The sequence below is a fragment of the Ahaetulla prasina genome, chromosome 9, assembly GCF_028640845.1.
Source record: "Ahaetulla prasina isolate Xishuangbanna chromosome 9, ASM2864084v1, whole genome shotgun sequence".
Classification (NCBI taxonomy): domain Eukaryota; kingdom Metazoa; phylum Chordata; class Lepidosauria; order Squamata; family Colubridae; genus Ahaetulla; species Ahaetulla prasina.
Window position 1 is genome coordinate 12113425 of NC_080547.1, and position 17568 is coordinate 12130992.

Sequence of the window (17568 nt, forward strand, 5' to 3'; positions counted from 1 at the left end):
GGTGCATCTTTACAAGATCCTCCCCGTCTCTCTCTCTCTTTGGACTATGGATGGTCTGTTTTCAACGACGTCTGGAGCTTTCTTTGGTAAAGCTAAGGCTTGTCGCTATTTCTCCACCTGCACAAACCGAAGACCACCCTGAATGATGAGTTTTCTCTGCCATTTTGGCCAGCCAAAAGTATCCTCCAGAACGCTTTGTTTCAAAGAGCGTCTTCCGCTCGCTGACCCTTTGAAAGCTCTTTTGTCAAGCACAAAAGATCCAGCGGACTGTCCATTACGTTGCAGTATCAAAGATTTATCCAAGCCTACAGATGAGATTCTAAATTGGCATCAGATAAGGATCAACAGGAATTTGGGAGGGATTGGATCTGGACCATCTGTGGGAACGTCAGGATTCTAAGCTGGTAACTCACTTAACTCCACCCCCAGCTATGCCTGCTCTTCACCTATATTTTCATGGGGATTGCAAGAAGGTTCAGAGACCCTTGTAGCTAGTCAACAGGAGATGGAATAGAATAGAATAGAATAGAATAGAATAGAATAGAATAGAATAGAATAGAATAGAATAGAATAGAATAGGAATATTGGAATGAAGAGTAGAGTAGAGTAGAGTAGAGTAGAGTAGAGTAGAGTAGAATAGAATAGAATAGAATAGAATAGAATAGAATAGAATAGAATAGAATAGAATAGAATAGAATGCCACGCCAAGGTCTTTCTCACTGCCCAAAGCAAGTTCTGGGAACCTATAATTGATACTAATAAAGGAGAATATTTGTAGCTCAGGGTTGACCTGAGGGGTTCTTGGTCCTCTTCTTGCAGACGTTTCATGACCTAAGCTAGGTTACATCATCAGTGCTGATGATGTTACCGCATTTCCCCTAAAATAAGACCTCCCTGGATAATAAGCCCCATCGGGCTTTTGAGCGCATGTGCTAAAATAAGCCCTCCCCCGAAAATTAGCCCTCCTTGAAAATATTTAAATGCATGTGCAGCTGGTCCCCGCCATTTCCTCTGGTTAGGGTTAGGGAGACAGAGCTGGAAATACAGGTAAGATGGCAAGAGGAGCCCCATCTTGCTCCACACACCCCAAAATAACAAGACCTCCCTGAAAATAAGGCCAAGCGCTTATTTCGGGGTTCAAAAAACTATAAGACAGGTCTTATTGTTGGGGAAACACGGTAGTTTGGGTCACGAAACGTCTGCAGGAAACCAAGCCAGCTCAGAGAGCACCAAGGAAAGACTCCCACATATAACTGAGCCAAGTCCTTTGCTGCTGCTGCTGCTTCCTGCCTTTTCTCACCCTGCTGAAATTCACCTTCTTAGGAAAATATAATTTAAAAAAGAAAGGTAGCCAAGAGGTTGATTTTTTTTCTACAAAAAAAAAACAAACCCACCACGTACAGGAGCGGATGACTTCAATGGAAGCCGCACGATTCTAACAAGGGTCGGTGACCAGCACCACAGAAGGGAGACAGACGGCTTTTCCTCCCCGTGATGCCTCCGAGCACCTGTGATTCCAATCACCCCGCTTTTAAATTAGATTGGTTCAAACAATATTACATTGTTATCGATTAACCATAGACTTCTCCTAAAAAAAAAAAAATACCCAGTGCTGTAGAATAGAATAGAATAGAATAGAATAGAATAGAATAGAATAGAATAGAATAGAATAGAATAGAATAGAATAGAATTTTATTGGCCAAGTGTGATTGGACACACAAGGAATTTGTCTTGGTGCATATGCTCTCAGTGTACATAAAAGAAAAGATACGTTCATCAAGGTACAACATTTACAACACAATTGATGGTCAATATATCAATATAAATCATAAGGATTGCCAGCAACAAGTTAGTCATTCAGTCATAAGTGGAAAGAGATTGGTGATGGGAACTATGATAGCATACTGGTTCTCCATCACAGGCCGTTTTGAGATCCGTCAAGGAGGAAAAGCGATGTATAAATTGAAATGCAAATGAAGAAGGGATCCTGCTCACGAAAAATAGGTTGTACTTGACGGGTCTGGACCTCTCAGCCCCCGTTAATTCCTGGGAGCAGATTCCACCTCGTGGATGAGCGGGAATCTCAATCAGATCACCATCGTTTGATGGACACTAGAGGGGTGGAGGGACGGACAAAATTCCCTAATTCTTGAGCAACCATAATTGGAAGGAGGAGAGGAGGAAGATGGAGTATGCCATCCTTTCCTGCAACTCTTCCAGGGAGTAGAGACCAGCCTGTCCCGTTCCAGATGTGTTGGGCTACTGCCTCCACCATCCCTAGTCAGTATGAGATGATGTCCTCCCGGTTGCGGTCCAACTCTCGAATGTGCTGAGTTTGGGAAGAATAAAGCATTTGACTGCAAGACCAAAACCCTTCTAGACGCCTTAAAATGATGAGGTACAAAGAAAGGTTTGTAGGGATGCGTCGCAAACTGCCTGGAGAAATTCTGCAAGGCACCCTGGGACAGAATCGACTTCCTTGAATGTCCCTCTTAACTTTTTGGTTGCTAGAGGAAAGGAGGCCTCTTGGGTGGTGAGATGGGACAAAAATGGATCAAGAGAGTTTCTGGAGATTCTCTTTCCAAGTTTGGATAATCTTCCTTCCTTCCTTCACTGTCTTCTTCCTTCCCTTACTGTCTTATTCCTTCTGTTACTGTTTGTTGGTTTCCTTCCTGCCTTCCTTTCCTTTCCTTACTGTTTCCTTCCTTCCCTGCCTCCTACCTTCCTTCCTTTACTGCCTTCTTCCTTCCCTGTTTCCTTCTTTCCCCTCCCTCTCTTCCTTCCTTCCTTCCTTCCCTTACTGCCTTCTTCTTTCCTTTACTGTTTCCTTCCTTCCCTTGCTGCCTTCTTCCTTCCTTCCCTTCCTCCCTCCCTTCCCTTGCTGCCTTTCTTTCTTTCTTTTTCTTTCTTTCTTTCTTTCTCTTTCTGTCTTTTTCTTTTCTTCCTTCCTTCTTTCCTTCCTTCCCACCTTCTTCCTTCCTTCCTTCCCTTACTGCCTTATTCCTTCTGTTACTTTTTGTTTATTTCCTGTCTGCCTTCCTTTCCTTCCTTCCTTCCCTCACTGGTTCCTTTCTTCCCTGCCTCCCTCCTTCCTCCCTTTATGCCTCCTTCCTTCCTGTCCCTCTCTCTCTCTCCCTTCCTTCCTTCCTTCCTTCCCTTGCTGCCTTTTTCATTCGTTCCTTTCTTCCTTCCCTTACTTCTTCCTCCCTCCCTCCTTCCCTCCCTCCCTTATTCCTCCCGCTCGCCCGCCCTCTTTCAATCTCCTTCCAAGGTCTCCTCTTACCCACTTGCCCCCATCCCATTACCACCCAATACCCTAAGCAAGGTTTCCCTTGGCAGAACATCCTGATGAGGCAGCATCTTTCAAGTCTCTTCTCCTCCCCCCCACCCCCACCCCCATCCCACAGGCTACCGCTCTTCCAGTAAACCTCAGCCAACGTCTGTTGCCTGCTGGTCTCCACCACTACCTTCTTCTCCTTGCTTTATCTCTCTTTTCTATCAAGGTTTGCTCACCACGCCCCACCGGTTGCTATCTCCTCTCATTACACAAGCGGGTTAATCCCGGGAGGTAGAAGAAAGAGGGAAGGAGGCAGACAGAAGGAGACGAGGTACCACCAGCTAGTACAGGCCTGGGAAAACAGGTCATTTCGAGCTGGCTTTACAGGTTTGCTTTCTGACTCAGCTCGGAGACAAGAAGATGCCTGCAGGAAATCTCCCAAGCTGATGAAAAGCTGCGTCAAAATAAAAATAATGTAGCAAACGTCTGGATGAGCACGGATTCGGGACAAAGCTTTGGTTCACGTTTCCTGCCTCCAACAAGGTCAATGAAGTACTTATCCAAGGAAGTTCTAGGCCAAGGCAAGCTCTTCTAAGGCCTAAACAAGGGAGCATTTGTTCTTCAAGCTGACAACGCTCCAGTCTCATTTAGAAGGATTATCCAGCTATAGGACAGGGGTCTCCAAGCTTGGCAAACTTTAAGACTTGTGGACTTCAACTCCCAGAATTCCCCAGCCAGCCAGTCCTGCTTCCTCTTCCTGTCGCAAGTCCATGTTCTAAGACAGGGGTCTCCAACCTTGGCAACTTTAAGATTTGTGGACTTCAACTCCCAGAATTCCCCAGCCAGCCAGTCCTGCTTCCTCTTCCTGTCGCAAATCCATGTTCTAAGACAGGGGTCTCCAAGCTTGGCAATTTTGAGACTTGTGGACTTCAACTCCCAGAATTCCCCAGCCAGCCAGTCCTGCTTCCTCTTCCTGCCTCAAGTCCATGTTCTAAGACAGGGGTCTCCAAGCTTGGCAACTTTAAGACTTGTGGACTTCAACTCCCAGAATTCCCCAGCCAGCCAGTCCTGCTTCCTCTTCCTGTCGCAAGTCCATGTTCTAAGACAGGGGTCTCCAACCTTGGCAACTTTAAGACTTGTGGACATCAACTCTCAGAATTCTTCTGGGAGCTGAAGTCCACAAGCCTTAAAGCTGCCAAGGTTGGAGACCCCCGATAGAGGAGGATGGAGAAATATGGCTTATCCCCCAACCCAATTTCATCGTCCTCCAGTTGAGTTGGCCCAAATCCACAGAATTCCACAACCGGAAGACTTAACCGGCAGCTAAGAATTCTGGGAACCAAAGTTCGCTCTGCATTTCTGGCTTGGGAAAATTCATTCTAGGAAGAAGGAGAAGTAATAAAAGGCCACGAGAGGAAGTGTTTGGAAGGACGCCCAAATCTATTTTATTTATTTTTTTCCTCCTTTCCCCCCCCCCCACCATCCATCCAAAAGATCTTGCAGAGCTGGTCTCTGGGTTGGAAATTAAAGAGGCCGTAGCTTGGAGGCAGGGCTGGAGTAAGTCCCATCATGACTCTCCATTTCTTTCTCAAAGAAATGAATCACTTTGAGTTAATTACTCAGAGCAGGACTTGAAAAGTCGGTGTACATTTCATTTTACTTTTTTCGTCCTACTTCCCAAGGCTCGGAGGACGGGATTGTTTTCCTCATCCTGCTTAGAGCAATAGCGATTTCAGATACTCTCTCCTGTTTGCCAATGGGGTAACTGAGGCACGGACCAACCTTCTTGTGCCTGGTAAATTCCCAAAAGCTTTCACAATTGTTGCATCTGATTCATTGGGCCATCAGTTGTGTGTGTACAATATGGAGAACCATGTTTCTAGGCCTCGCCACTCCAACACAACATTTACACCAGGGGTCTCCAACCTTGGTCCCTTTAAGACTTGTGGACTTCAACTCCCAGAGTTCTTCAGCCAGCTTTGATTTACACAGTGGGCAGCTAATATCTCATCTCATAATTACTTATACTTGATCGATTCTTCATTTATTCGACTATTTCCTCCTGATTTTTAGTGACCCGTCCCAGTCAGGTAATGTAGCTGGTTTCACCTTTTCACTTCTGCTTTCTTCCTTCCTGTTTTTTGTTCTCTGGCTGATAAGTTTTTATAGTAGGGTGTCTTTTAAAATTATTTACATTATTCGGAGATCAGGCTGGACGGGAGCCCATCTTGTGGCCAATAAAGAGAGGAGAGGCATGGGAAATAATAATAAAAAAATAAGTCCTGGGAAATATGATTTGGAGGCTGCTGAGTGAGGAATAGGGGCCTTCTCCTAATTGGAGGGTTTTTTTTTTAAAAAAATCTGTTTTTCTGTATAAATATATATAAACACCTATGGTACAGCTCAACTTACGAGCACAATTGGGACTAGAATTTCAGTTGCTAATCTAAGGCAGTTATTAAGTGATTATTGAGTTTACACCTTCTTTTTTGTCGTTGTTAAGCAATTCCCCACGGTTGTTAAGTGAAATGCAGCCATTAAATGAATCTGGTTTCTCACCCCTCCCCCCCATTGACTTTCCTTGCCGAAAGATGTCTGGGAAGGTGACAAATGGCGATCACGTGACCAGAGGACGCTGCAGCCATCATAAATTTGGATCATGTAATTGTAGGAAATACTGTGACGGTCGTGAGTACAAGGACCAGTCATCAGTCCCACTATTTTCGGTGTCGTTGCGTGCTTGAACGGTCACTCGACAAATGGTTGTAAATCCAGGTCTATCTGTACTCAACGGACAAGTAGACTTCATAGAACACTGTCCTTCCATGGTTAAAAGTCTGTAGAGGTTCTCCATCATCCAGCTCATGGTTGTCCCAAAAGTACTTTTTTCAAGAGGCAACTGGACATTCTTGGGTTTTTGTTTTTCTTTTGAAGACATTTCGCTTCTCATCCAAGAAGCTTCCTTCAACTCTTCTCCACTATCCTGTCAGAGCTGAAGGAGCTTCCTGGATGAGAAGCGAAACATCTTCAAAGAAAAAAAATCCAAGAAAAGTCCAGTTGCCTCCTGAAAAAGCACCTTTGGGACAACCATGAGCCTGAATGACTGAGAATCCCTACAGACTTTTAGCTACACAATTTGGATGAACACCCTTGGAATGGTGTGGAAGTAGGAATGGAATTGCAAACTACAGGAACCATTTGCACCACTCAAGTGACCCTGAGGACACAGATAAACCTCCAAGTGGCCTCAACGACCCCTCTAAAACAGAGCTGTCCAAACTTGGCCCCTTAAGGAGGGGTGGACTTCAACTCCCAGAATTCCCCAGCCAGCAACTTGCTCATATTTATAGCTCATGCTTGCTGGGGAATTCTGGGAGTTGAAATCCACCCTTCTTCAAGGGGCCAAGTTTGGACACCCCTCCTCTAAAAGGATGCAAATGACCAGCTGGTCTGCAAGGAATATAAATCCTTCCCTTCCCCGCCATCCTGTCAGAATTGAAGAAGCTTCTTGGATGAGAAGCGATACGTCTTCAAAGAAAAAAAATCCAAGAAAAGTCCAGTTGCCTCCTGATAAAGCGCCTTTGGGACAACCATGAGCCTGGATGACTGAGAATCCCTACAGACTTTTAGCTACACAATTTGGATGAACACCCTTGGAATGGTGTGGAAGTAGGAATGGAATTGCAAACTACAGGAACCATTTGCACCACTCAAGTGACCCTGAGGACACAGATAAACCTCCAAGTGGCCTCAACGACCCCTCTAAAACAGAGCTGTCCAAACTTGGCCCCTTAAGGAGGGGTGGACTTCAACTCCCAGAATTCCCCAGCCAGCAACTTGCTCATATTTATAGCTCATACTTGCTGGGGAATTCTGGGAGTTGAAGTCCACACTTCTTCAAGAGGCCAAGTTTGGACACTCCTCCTCTAAAAGGATGCAAGTGACCAGCTGTCTGCAAGGAATATAAATCCTTCCCTTCCCCGTCATCCTGTCAGAGTTGAAGAAGCTTCTTGGATGAGAAGCGATACGTCTTCAAAAAAAAGAAAGAAAAGAAAAAGAAAAGAAAAAGGGGCCTCTGGTGGCTCAGACTGCTAAAACAGTCTGTTATTAATATAATATAATAATATAATATAATAGTTATTACTATTAATCGTTTCATAGTTCCCATCACCAATCTCTTTCCACTTATGACTGTATGACTATAACTTGTTGCTGGCAATCCTTATGATTTATATTGATATATTGACCATCAATTGTGTTGTAAATGTTGTACCTTGATGAATGTATCTTTTCTTTTACGTACACTGAGAGCATATGCACCAAGACAAATTCCTTGTGTGTCCAATCACACTTGGCCAATAAAAAAATCTATTCTATTCTATTCTATTCTATTCTATTCTATTCTATTCTATTCTATTCTATTCTATTAACACAGCTGCTTGCAATTACTGCAGGTTCAAGCCCCACCAGGCCCAAGGTTGACTCATCCTTTATAAGGTAGGTAAAATGATTGTTGGGGGCAATAAGTTGACTTTGTATATAATATACAAATGGATGAAGACTATTGCTTAACACAATGTAAGCCCCCCTGAGTCTTCGGAGAAGGGCGGGATATAAATGCAAATAAAAAAAAAAAAAGTCCAGTTGCCTCTTGAAAATAAAGCACCTTAGGGATTCCCATGGTTACAAATGAACCAAGATTCGTTTTTTTGTGATCCTGCCTTCATTCTCAAAACTTTGCATTCAAGTCAGGTAGATTTAACACACGCGAGCACACGCACACACACACATTTGAGGCCGGGCGGTGGCTTGGCCACGCCAGCAGCTTTGAGAAGGTTTGAGAAATTTACTGTAATTATGACGCGTGCTGACAACGAAGTTCTGAGGACTTCTGCAACCGAGGGAATGGAATAATTTCTTGCATCCAGCTAATGAAGCTTGGGTTGGAGGCGGGGAAGTGAGAAGAGCAAGGAAAACAGCTTTAGCAGTGGAAATTTTTTCTTCTTCTTCTTCCCTAAACATAATCTATTATTTCCCTGTCAGCTTTTACATATCAAGTTGTTGCGCCTGTCAGCGATACAGTTCCCCAGGGGGAAGAAAAAATTATATATATATATATATATATATATATATATATATATATATATATATATATATATATATATATATATATATATATATATATATATTTGTTTTCTGAGGTTTTCATGGTGTTTGTATGTAGGTCTTTGGTTATTCGGGTTTTCTCCCGCGTAAATTGGAAGTGTCTTGGCGACGTTTAAAGTCTGAAGATGACGAATCAGACTTCGTAAACGCCGCCAAGACACTTCCAATTTTATCAGGAGAACCCTATAAAGACATATATATATATATATATATATATATATATATATATATATATATATATATATATATATATATATATAGGTCTTTGGTTGTTCGGGTTTTCTCCCTGTAAAATGTAAAAAGAAAAACCAAAGACCTATATACAAACACCGTGAAAACCTCAGAAAATATATATATATATATATATATATATATATATATATATATATATATATATATATATATATATATATATATATATGTAGGTCTTGGTTATTCGGATTTTCTCCCGCAGAAACTGTAAGTGTCTTGGCGACGAAGTCTCATTCGTCATCTTCAGGCTTCAGCTTCGAGCTTCTGGGAGCAATGTGTGATTGCAGCTGTTTCTTCCTTTTTAACTGCTAGTGGGGGTTTGAACTGATTGGGTGGGAGCTTGGCTGTGCTCTGATTGGATGGGGTTTTTTTTGTGCTCTGATTGGTCCCTAACACAAGGAATGGCACCAGACCCAGACTCACGAGGTCCACACAGGATGTCACCACCACACACACACCCAGAAAGCAGACCCAAACCCACACTGATCAGGAAGCACAACCAAGGACCAGAAGCCAGACCACAGCTGCAACATTAGCCATTTCAAACCCCTCCAACCCATACATACAGCAGACAGACACCCACTATGAAGATGTAGCACGACCGCAAACACGAAGCCAAACAACAGCAATGCAACTCACCAGCTCAAACCCCCCTGCAACTCAGATTAATCTGAGCACAACCAAGCCCCCACCCAAACAGGACACACCCCCAGCCAATCAGAGCACAAAAAACCCCCCAGCTCCCTTCCTTGCATTGTTCTGTTCTATTCCATTCCATTCCATTCCATTCCATTCCATTCCATTCCATTCCATTCCATTCCATTCCATTCCATTATTCTATTCTATTCTATTCTATTCTATTCTAATTTCTCTTCTTTTCTCTTCTCTTCTCTTCTCTTCTAATCTATTTTCTGTTCTCTTCTAATTTCTATTCTATTCTATTCTAATCTAATCTAATTTCTCTTGTCTTCTCTTCTAATCTATTTTCTCTTCTCTTCTAATTTTTCTTCTCTTCTCTTCTCTTCTCTTCTCTTCTCTTCTCTTCTAATATTCTAATCTAATCTAATCATTCAGGCACTGCTATGTAGGTTTTAACTGGCCCTGAAAGCCTGAAACTGCTGCTGGATTCTTTATTGTCCTTGCTCCAATGAGCCCATTTCCCTGATGGGTAAATACAGGTCGTCCTCGACTTACAACCGTCCATTTAGTGACCGTTCCAAGTTACAACATCATTGAAAAAAGCGACTCGCGGACATTTTTCACACTGACGACTGTTGCAGCACCCGGACGGTCACGTGAACAAAATTCAGATACTTGGCAACTGACTCACATTTTGGGGGGGTGGGGGGTTGCAGTGTCCCGGGGTCCCGGGATCCCCTTTTGCGACCTCCTGATAAGCAAAGTCCACTGGGAAACCAGAGTCCCTTAACCAACCACATAACTTAGCTAACCTGCCACGCTCCACTTAACAATCGTGGCAACAAATGTCGTCCAATGGGGCAACACTCACTGAATGAATGTCTCGCTTAGTGACATGAATTTCGGGGCTCCGTTGCGGTGGTACCTGTAAACAGAGTCCCAATTTGACAACAGGGCTCTGCAGTCTCGTGGGTCCCCCAGGGGATTTTTCCAATACCGCCCCGCCCACCCCCGGTCCCTTTTGCAATTTCAAGCCATCCAAATTTGTGACGACTTGCAAAGCAACGAGAAAAAGGCCCCTGTTGACCGCACCGTGCAGGATACACATCCGTGGACCTGTTGCTGGAGCCTCCTCCCACCTGCCCGAGCTCGGCAGGTGACCCGTGCTTGCTTTTATGGCACTATTCTCTTTTATTTTATTTGTGCGTTAAGGAAGAGCAAACACCGTGATCAGGAGGGGCAGCTGGTGTCGTAAAATTGTGTCAATCCATATGGAAGTGATGAACATTAATAGGGAACGCAGGGAAAACACAACCCTGGAATAAACGGGCTGTTGTCTCTACCACAAAGAGGTTCTGCTTCCCCATCGAGGGGATGGCAGGAGAGAGAGAAAGAGAAAGAGAGAGAGAGAGGAAGGGAGAGAAAGAGGAAGAGAGACGAAGAGAGGGAGAGGGAGAGAGAGAGGAAGAGAGGAAGAGAGAGAGGGGAAGAGAGCGGAAGAGACAGAAAGATAGGGAGGGAGGGAGAGAGGGAGAGGGAGAGAGAGCGGGGGAAGAGAGAGAGAGAGAGAGGAAGAGAGGGGAAGAGAGAGGGGCGAGAGAAAGAGAAAGAGAGGAAGAGAGAGGAAGAGAGAGGGAGAGAGGAAGAGAGAAAAAGAGAGAGAGGGAGAGAGAAAGAGAAAGAGAGGGAGAGGGTGGAGAGGGAGAGAGAGAGGGGAAGGGAGAGAAAGACAGAAAGATAGAGAGGGAGAGAGAGAGAAAGAGGGAGAGAGGGGGGGAGAGAGAGAGGGAGAGAGGAGAGAGGAAGAGACAGAAAGATAGGGAGGGAGGGAGAGAGAGAGGGAGAGAGCGGGAAGAGAGAGAGAGAGAGGGAAGAGAGAGGGAAGAGAGGGGCGAGAGAAAGAGAAAGAGAGGAAGAGAGAAAGAGAGGAGAGGAAGAGAGAAAGAGAGAGGGAGAGAGAGAAAGAGAAAGAGAGGGAGAGAGAGGTGGAGAGGGAGAGAGAGGGAAGAGTGAGGAAGAGAGAAAGAGAGAGAAAGAGGGAGAGAGGGGGGGAGAGAGAGGGAGAGGGGGGAAGAGAGGGGGGAAGAGAGAGAAAGAGAGAGAGAGAGAGAGAGGAAGCGTGTTTGACCGGTTTGGGCAATTGGTGGGAACTGTTATGTGAACCAGGTTCATCAAGTTAAACCAGATTAGGATTTATTTTATTTTAATTTGGAGTACAGCACGCCATGGACACCATTCCTGCCTGGCTGGTTGGTTCATTTATTGATTTCCTCCTTGGATGGATGGAGGGAGGGAGGGAGGGATGAGCATGGGAGGGATGGAGGGATGAGTGGAGGAAGGATGGATGGAGGGGGGAAGGAGTGGGGGATAGAGGGATGGGTGAATGGAGGGATGGATGGGGAGGGAGGGAGGGGAGAGGGAGAGATGATGGATGGGGGGATAGATTGATGGATAGGTAGGTAGGTAGGTAGGGATAGATAGATAGATAGATAGATAGATAGATAGATAGATAGATAGATAGATAGATAAATAGATAGATAGATAGATAGATAGATAGATAGATAGATAGATAGATAGATAGATGATAGATAGATAGAGGAGTGAAATCTGGGTCTCTCTGTTTCTACTCCAGCATTTCTCCACATTGGCTTTCTGATTTTCTTCACCTGGGTTTAGTGCCATTCTGCTTTTGTGCTTCAGCTGGGAATGTACACATACAAACGTTTTCATGTAAGCAAAACCCCACTTCCCTTCTAGCACTGATAACGACACCTAGTCGGGTATTGAGACGTCTGCAAGACAACTTCCAAAGCTCCGACAGCACCAAGGACCCTCGCATTTGCACTAAAATCTAAAACCCCTTTTGCTTTTTCCACCGGCTGATAAGCCAAATCCCCACATTCCAAGAACCGGTAAAGTCTCGCAAGTATAACAAGAGGCACCCATCCATCATGGCAACCTTGTTCAGACAACCTGGGCGGAAATCCCAACTGCAGGGAGTTGCCGAAGCCAACAGCACTTTTACCAACGTCGCTTAAGAACGCCCCCCCCTCCCCTTTGATTTCTTGTGTGTTTTGGGGGGGGGGGTCCCTGCGTGCAAGAATTCCACGCTCACCTTTGCAACGCGAAGCCTGCCCTTCCTAGAAATACATTTCTGAATGGAGGAACGAGACAGGGCAGGGAATTTCTCTCGCTTGGTTAACCAAGGTTGGAGTCTTTATTCCTGAGCTGAGCTGGGCTCCCGAAGGCCGTAAATTCAAGCCAAGGATTTGCTACTCATGAGTAAACATCCATCTGCTTCGGAAAGTACGTTCTGCTTGGTAAAAAGAGGAGGGGAAAATGTCTTGTGGTTTGATCCTAAATTCTGACCCATAAAGACACTCTGTTCCCTTTGCTGAGAGCGTATGCACCAAGACAAATTCCTTGTGTGTCCAATCACACTTGGCCAATAAAAACTTCTATTCTATTCTATTCTATTCTTTTCTATTCTATTCTATATTCTATTCTACTCTACTCTATTTTACTCTACTCTACTCTATTCTTCATTCCAAAATTCAATTCAATTCTATTCTATTCTATTCTATTCTATTCTATTCTACTCTACTCTATTTTACTCTACTCTACTCTATTCTTCATTCCAAAATTCTATTCTATTCTATTCTATTCTATTCTTTGTCTCCTTCTAACTCCTGGCCACTTGGCTTCTAAGCCCCTTGGGGTAGGACCTTAAAAGCTTCACACAGGTCATCCTCGACTTACGACCACAACCGAGGGCCCCTAAGTTTCCCGCTGCTAAGCCGTTAAGTGAGTTTTGCCCCGTTTTTAACGACCTCTCTTGCCACCGTCGCTAAGCCACCGTTCAGTTAGTCACATGGAATTTGAAGTCCATCTGGCTTCCCCATTGACTTTTGTTCGTCAGAAGGTCGCAAAAAAGGGATCAGGTGACCCACCCACCACCCACCCCGGGACGCTGCAACTGTCGTAAACGTGAAGCAGCATTCACATTTTGGTCCCTGTGGACACGAAGATGCCTCAATGGGCATGTGGAAAATGATCCCAGGGTTTCTCTTCTCAATGCCCTTGTCACTTTGAACGGTTGTAAGTCAAGGACGACCTCTATAGGTCGTCCAAACGGGATGGGAGGAGAAATGGCCAATTTTTTAAAAAAAATGCATAAAAGGTATAATAAACAAGTCCCAGGCTGTGAATTGCAGCTTTTGTCCTCTGTAAACTGCCCAAGAGTCCTTTGGTAGGGGCAATTCTTTACTTCCGAGAGAGGCATTTTCATTTAAAACCAGCATTTTTTATTATTTTTATTATTATTATTGCAAACGGGTCAAGAACTGGTCAGCCAGAGGCTGGGTTAATTCTCATCTTCGGTGTGGAGATTCTCAGCTAACTGAAACAAAAAGGAGGGGAGGGAGTGGGGGGAGCTTTGGGAACACAAAATTAACACATTTTTCCTGCATGGGAAGGCACAATCTTTTGAAAGCAAGGTTGCGTAAGACCGAACAGAGAAAAATACCCACAGTGTCCATGCAGAATAAGCGCTAAACTACCCAGTAAAAGGAAGACAGGAAACCAATGTCGGTTTGTTGTTGTTGTTTTTTGCATGCGACTGGATTCTAAGGACCTTCAGTCCCCCACCTAAGCAACCCGACGGGCAAGGATGATGGAAACTGGAGTCCAACCCCCATTATCCCCACTGCAGAGCCATGCAAACCAGCCACCTTGGAGATCTGCCTCCTTTCCAAGATAATCTGATCCACTCGGGATCCTGGAGGACCATTGCACTGAATCCTAGTTTGGACGGCTTCCAAGCTTCCTTCGTTGGTGCCTTCAGGCATGAGCTGTGGCTAAGCCTGCCACCTTCTCCTGGTCCCCAAGGGAGAGAAAGAGAGAAGATCAAGAACTACCTTCCCATCTCTGGGTGCTTTTTCTCTCTCTTCTCGTCTTGTTTGCAACCATCTCTAACTCTGAAGCCCCCAACCCAGCTTTCCAGGTTGATCTTCTGAAGGTTTCATCTGCGGAGCCTTCTCGGCTTAGTCTGCCCTCTGCCGTACCAACTGCAGAAGCAGCACCACTCCAAAAGCCAAGCCAAGCCTCAGGGTTTTTTTATTTATTGTATTTATTTTTGCAAAATTGCCCCTCTGGTATATCGAGGGGCATCCTGAAAACCAGACAAAGGCAAGAACCCCCACCCAAAAAAAAAGCAACGGACATCAACCTGCCCATGTCAAAAGCCACCTTCTACTTCGGTCAAGAGAAAACAGACATGGTTGTGTCTGCCAAGGGACACCAAAGCTTGGCAGACCCATCTCCTTCCAACTTGCGATTCTGAGCTACCAAAAACACGGGCTTTTTTTGCTGACGGCGCAGTCAAATTCCTCTCCCGCCCTTCCCCCAACCACCTCCTGCCTCAGTTTCCCGACAGGTTAGCATGGACATGGGGGGAGGGGGGGAGAGCGACACAACCAGAATGGACACGCAGTCCCCCACGCACCCCCGACACACAGCTCCGACAACCGTTCAGCCCATCAAAATGCCCACTTCTCGTCCATTTCATGGGAACGGTGCCCACACAATAGCAGGTTTGCCGGGTTCTTCAGCTGCATTCTCTCCTTCTCCCAGGCACCCTGGGATCCTGTTAGCGCCCACCGAGACGGCGCTCTCCTCCCGACCTCCCCTCTACCACCACCACCCCGCCAAATGATCCCAAAGAACACAGAACCAAAGCTTTGCTTAGAAAGAGTTGGGAAGCCGAGGTCGTTCCTTTCCCACCATCCAGGGCAGGGAATGAAGTCTACCTGAGATTTCCCTCCCCTAGCACCTCACCCCAACTGTCTCAAAGGTGTAGACCCACCCTATCCCCCTCGACCCAGGCTGAGTAAGGGAGAAGTGCCCACGATGCAAAGACAGGGAGTTGCGATCCAACTCAGCTCTGTTAGGGACCCCCCTGGTCTACCCAGTGGCAAAAAAAAACCCAACACATTTTTTTCCCCAACCTGGATGAGATGCTGCCACCCCTTGAAACATTCTCTTGACACCCCCTTTTTTTTTTTCAATCCAAGGGGGATACTTAGGATGGACCAAGCCCCCTCCCTTCCTCCCCCAGCTGAAGGTGTACCCTCCCCTGGCAGAAGAGGGTGAACCCCAGCCGGGCAGCCTCATCCTCCCCTCCCAGTTGGCAAGAGGTGGATACCCATAGCCCACCCACCCCGAAAAAAACCCAATCCCCTTAAGGATAATCAGTCAGGGACAACAATATCACCCCGCACCCCTTCCTCTCAACTCTCCCCTGCCATTTCTCTTCCTCCTTGCCAGAGGAAGAAGGGAAGGAAAAAGAAAAGAAAAGAAAGAAAAAAAAATAAGGGAAGGGGGCTCACCTGGGAAGGCCAGGGTCGCCAAACACACGCCGGTAGTCCACCAGCCCCGGAGCCAGCTCAGCTGCTGCCTCGGCCCGGCCATCGATGACTTTTCTTTGCCCCGTTAGAGGCGGCCGCGGCTGTGTCTAGGGGGGTGAAAGTTAATTGGGGTCCAGGCGCCGAGCAGGAAGGCTCCCCCGGGGATGGGGCATCAATGGGATCCGCGCCAGGGACCCCTCCCCTCCTTCTTCGGCTGCTTCGTCTTCTTCCTTGGCCGAGGGGCAAAGAGGGAGGGGGGAGGCGAGCAGACGAGCCCCCCGAGGGTCGCCCGCAGACACGCCCCCTCCTGGGGCAGAGGCAGCAGCGCCCACCGACCCTTTTTCTCCCGGCGGGTGAACCGTGGGTGGGTGGGGGGTGGGGAGGAAGAGATCTAGTGGGATCTGGGAAGGGAGGGGGGGGTCTCGATCCTCGGCTTCCCCGCTGTCGTTGGCTCCGATCGCTTAGTCCTTTCTCAGCCCAGCCTGGCCAGCCCTGCTTCTTTCCCTCCGGACCGAGCTCAGCGCTGCCTGGCCAAAGCGGCTCACATCGGATCGGGGCGGCCGAGCATCGCCGGCGAAGGGAAGAGAAGGAACGAAGGAAGAGCCCGGAGAGATCGCGGAATCGGGGAGGGAAAGGAGGGGAGATCCCGTCTCCTGAAGCGCTGAAGGGCTGCGGCTGCTCAGAGGGCCTCGGCGGGGCCAGGAGGGAGACCCCCACATCCAAGTCTCGGAGCGCGACGGGCAGCTAGGACGGCGGAGCCGCAGCTGGAGCGGGCAGAGCAGCGGCTGGGCGCTGCAACATCAGCCGCCGCTGCTTCTGCTTCTTCTTCTTCTTCTTCTCCTTCTTCCCACTCGCGAGCCTCGGAAGTCTAGCCGGGCGGGAGAGGAGAGAGCCGGGAGCGCGCCTGGAGCCCACGCCCGGGCACGCGCAACGCCAGCGGCAGCAGCAGCAAGAAGCGGTGCGAAGCTCGGCCGGTCCTCAGCTTCGGACCTCTGGCTCCGCCCCCCTCCCGCCCCTCCCTGCCCCTCCCCGCCTGGCTGTGACGTCACGGCATGTCAAAGCTCCGGGCGGGGTCTTCCGACTTAACCCGCTGCTGGACGGCGGGGCGCCTGCGCAGTGCGAGGGTCTGCTCCCAAAGGGTGGGGAGTGGATGGGAGGCGGGGGCTGGGGGGGGGAGTTTGGAGGAGTCGTTCCGTTCTCTGCAGTCCCGGTTGCCTGACTTGACTGGCTGGTTTCCTTCCTTCCTTCCTTCCTTCCATCCTTCCATCCTTCCATCCTGCTCTAGTCCTTCCTTGCTCACTCATCTACTTATTCTCTACTCCTCCCTTTTTCCCTCCCTCCTTTTTGCCTTCTCTCCATTCTCATTATCATCCCTATTTTTTCCTCCCTCCCTCCTTCCCTCCATCATGCTCTATTCCTTCCTTGCTTACTTTTGGTACTTATTCTCTACTCCTCCCTCCCTCCCTTTTCCCTCTCTCCGTTCTCATTATCATCTCTGCTTTTTCCTTCCTTCCTTCCTCCCCGCCTCCCTCCATCATTCCGTCCTTGCTTACTTGCTTACTTTTGGTACTTATTCTCTACTCGTCCCTCCCTTCCTCCCTCCCTCCTTTTTCCCTCTCTCCATTCTCATTATCATCCCTGTTTTTCCCTTCCTCCTCCCCTCCCTCCCTCCCTCCCTCCATCATGCTCTATTCCTTCCTTGCTTACTTTCAGTACTTATCCACTTATTCTCTACTCCTTTCTTCCTCCTTCCCTTCCCTCCTCCCCCCCTTTTCTTCCACCTTCTGTCACCCCGCTGACTTTTCTAACCCGTTCTCTTCCCGTTTTCCC

General features: G+C 47.1%; 1 protein-coding gene across 1 annotated transcript in view; it reads right to left on the minus strand.

The window, feature by feature from the left end:
• Window positions 1-16735, minus strand: part of LOC131204100 (nectin-1-like) — a 161231-nt gene extending 144496 nt beyond the window's left edge. Inside the window, exon 1 of the mRNA XM_058194980.1 lies at window positions 15721-16735. Coding sequence (XP_058050963.1) covers window positions 15721-15802 — 82 coding nt within the window. The 5' untranslated portion in view covers window positions 15803-16735. The remainder of the gene's footprint in view (window positions 1-15720) is intronic.
• Window positions 16736-17568: the final 833 nt, after the last annotated feature.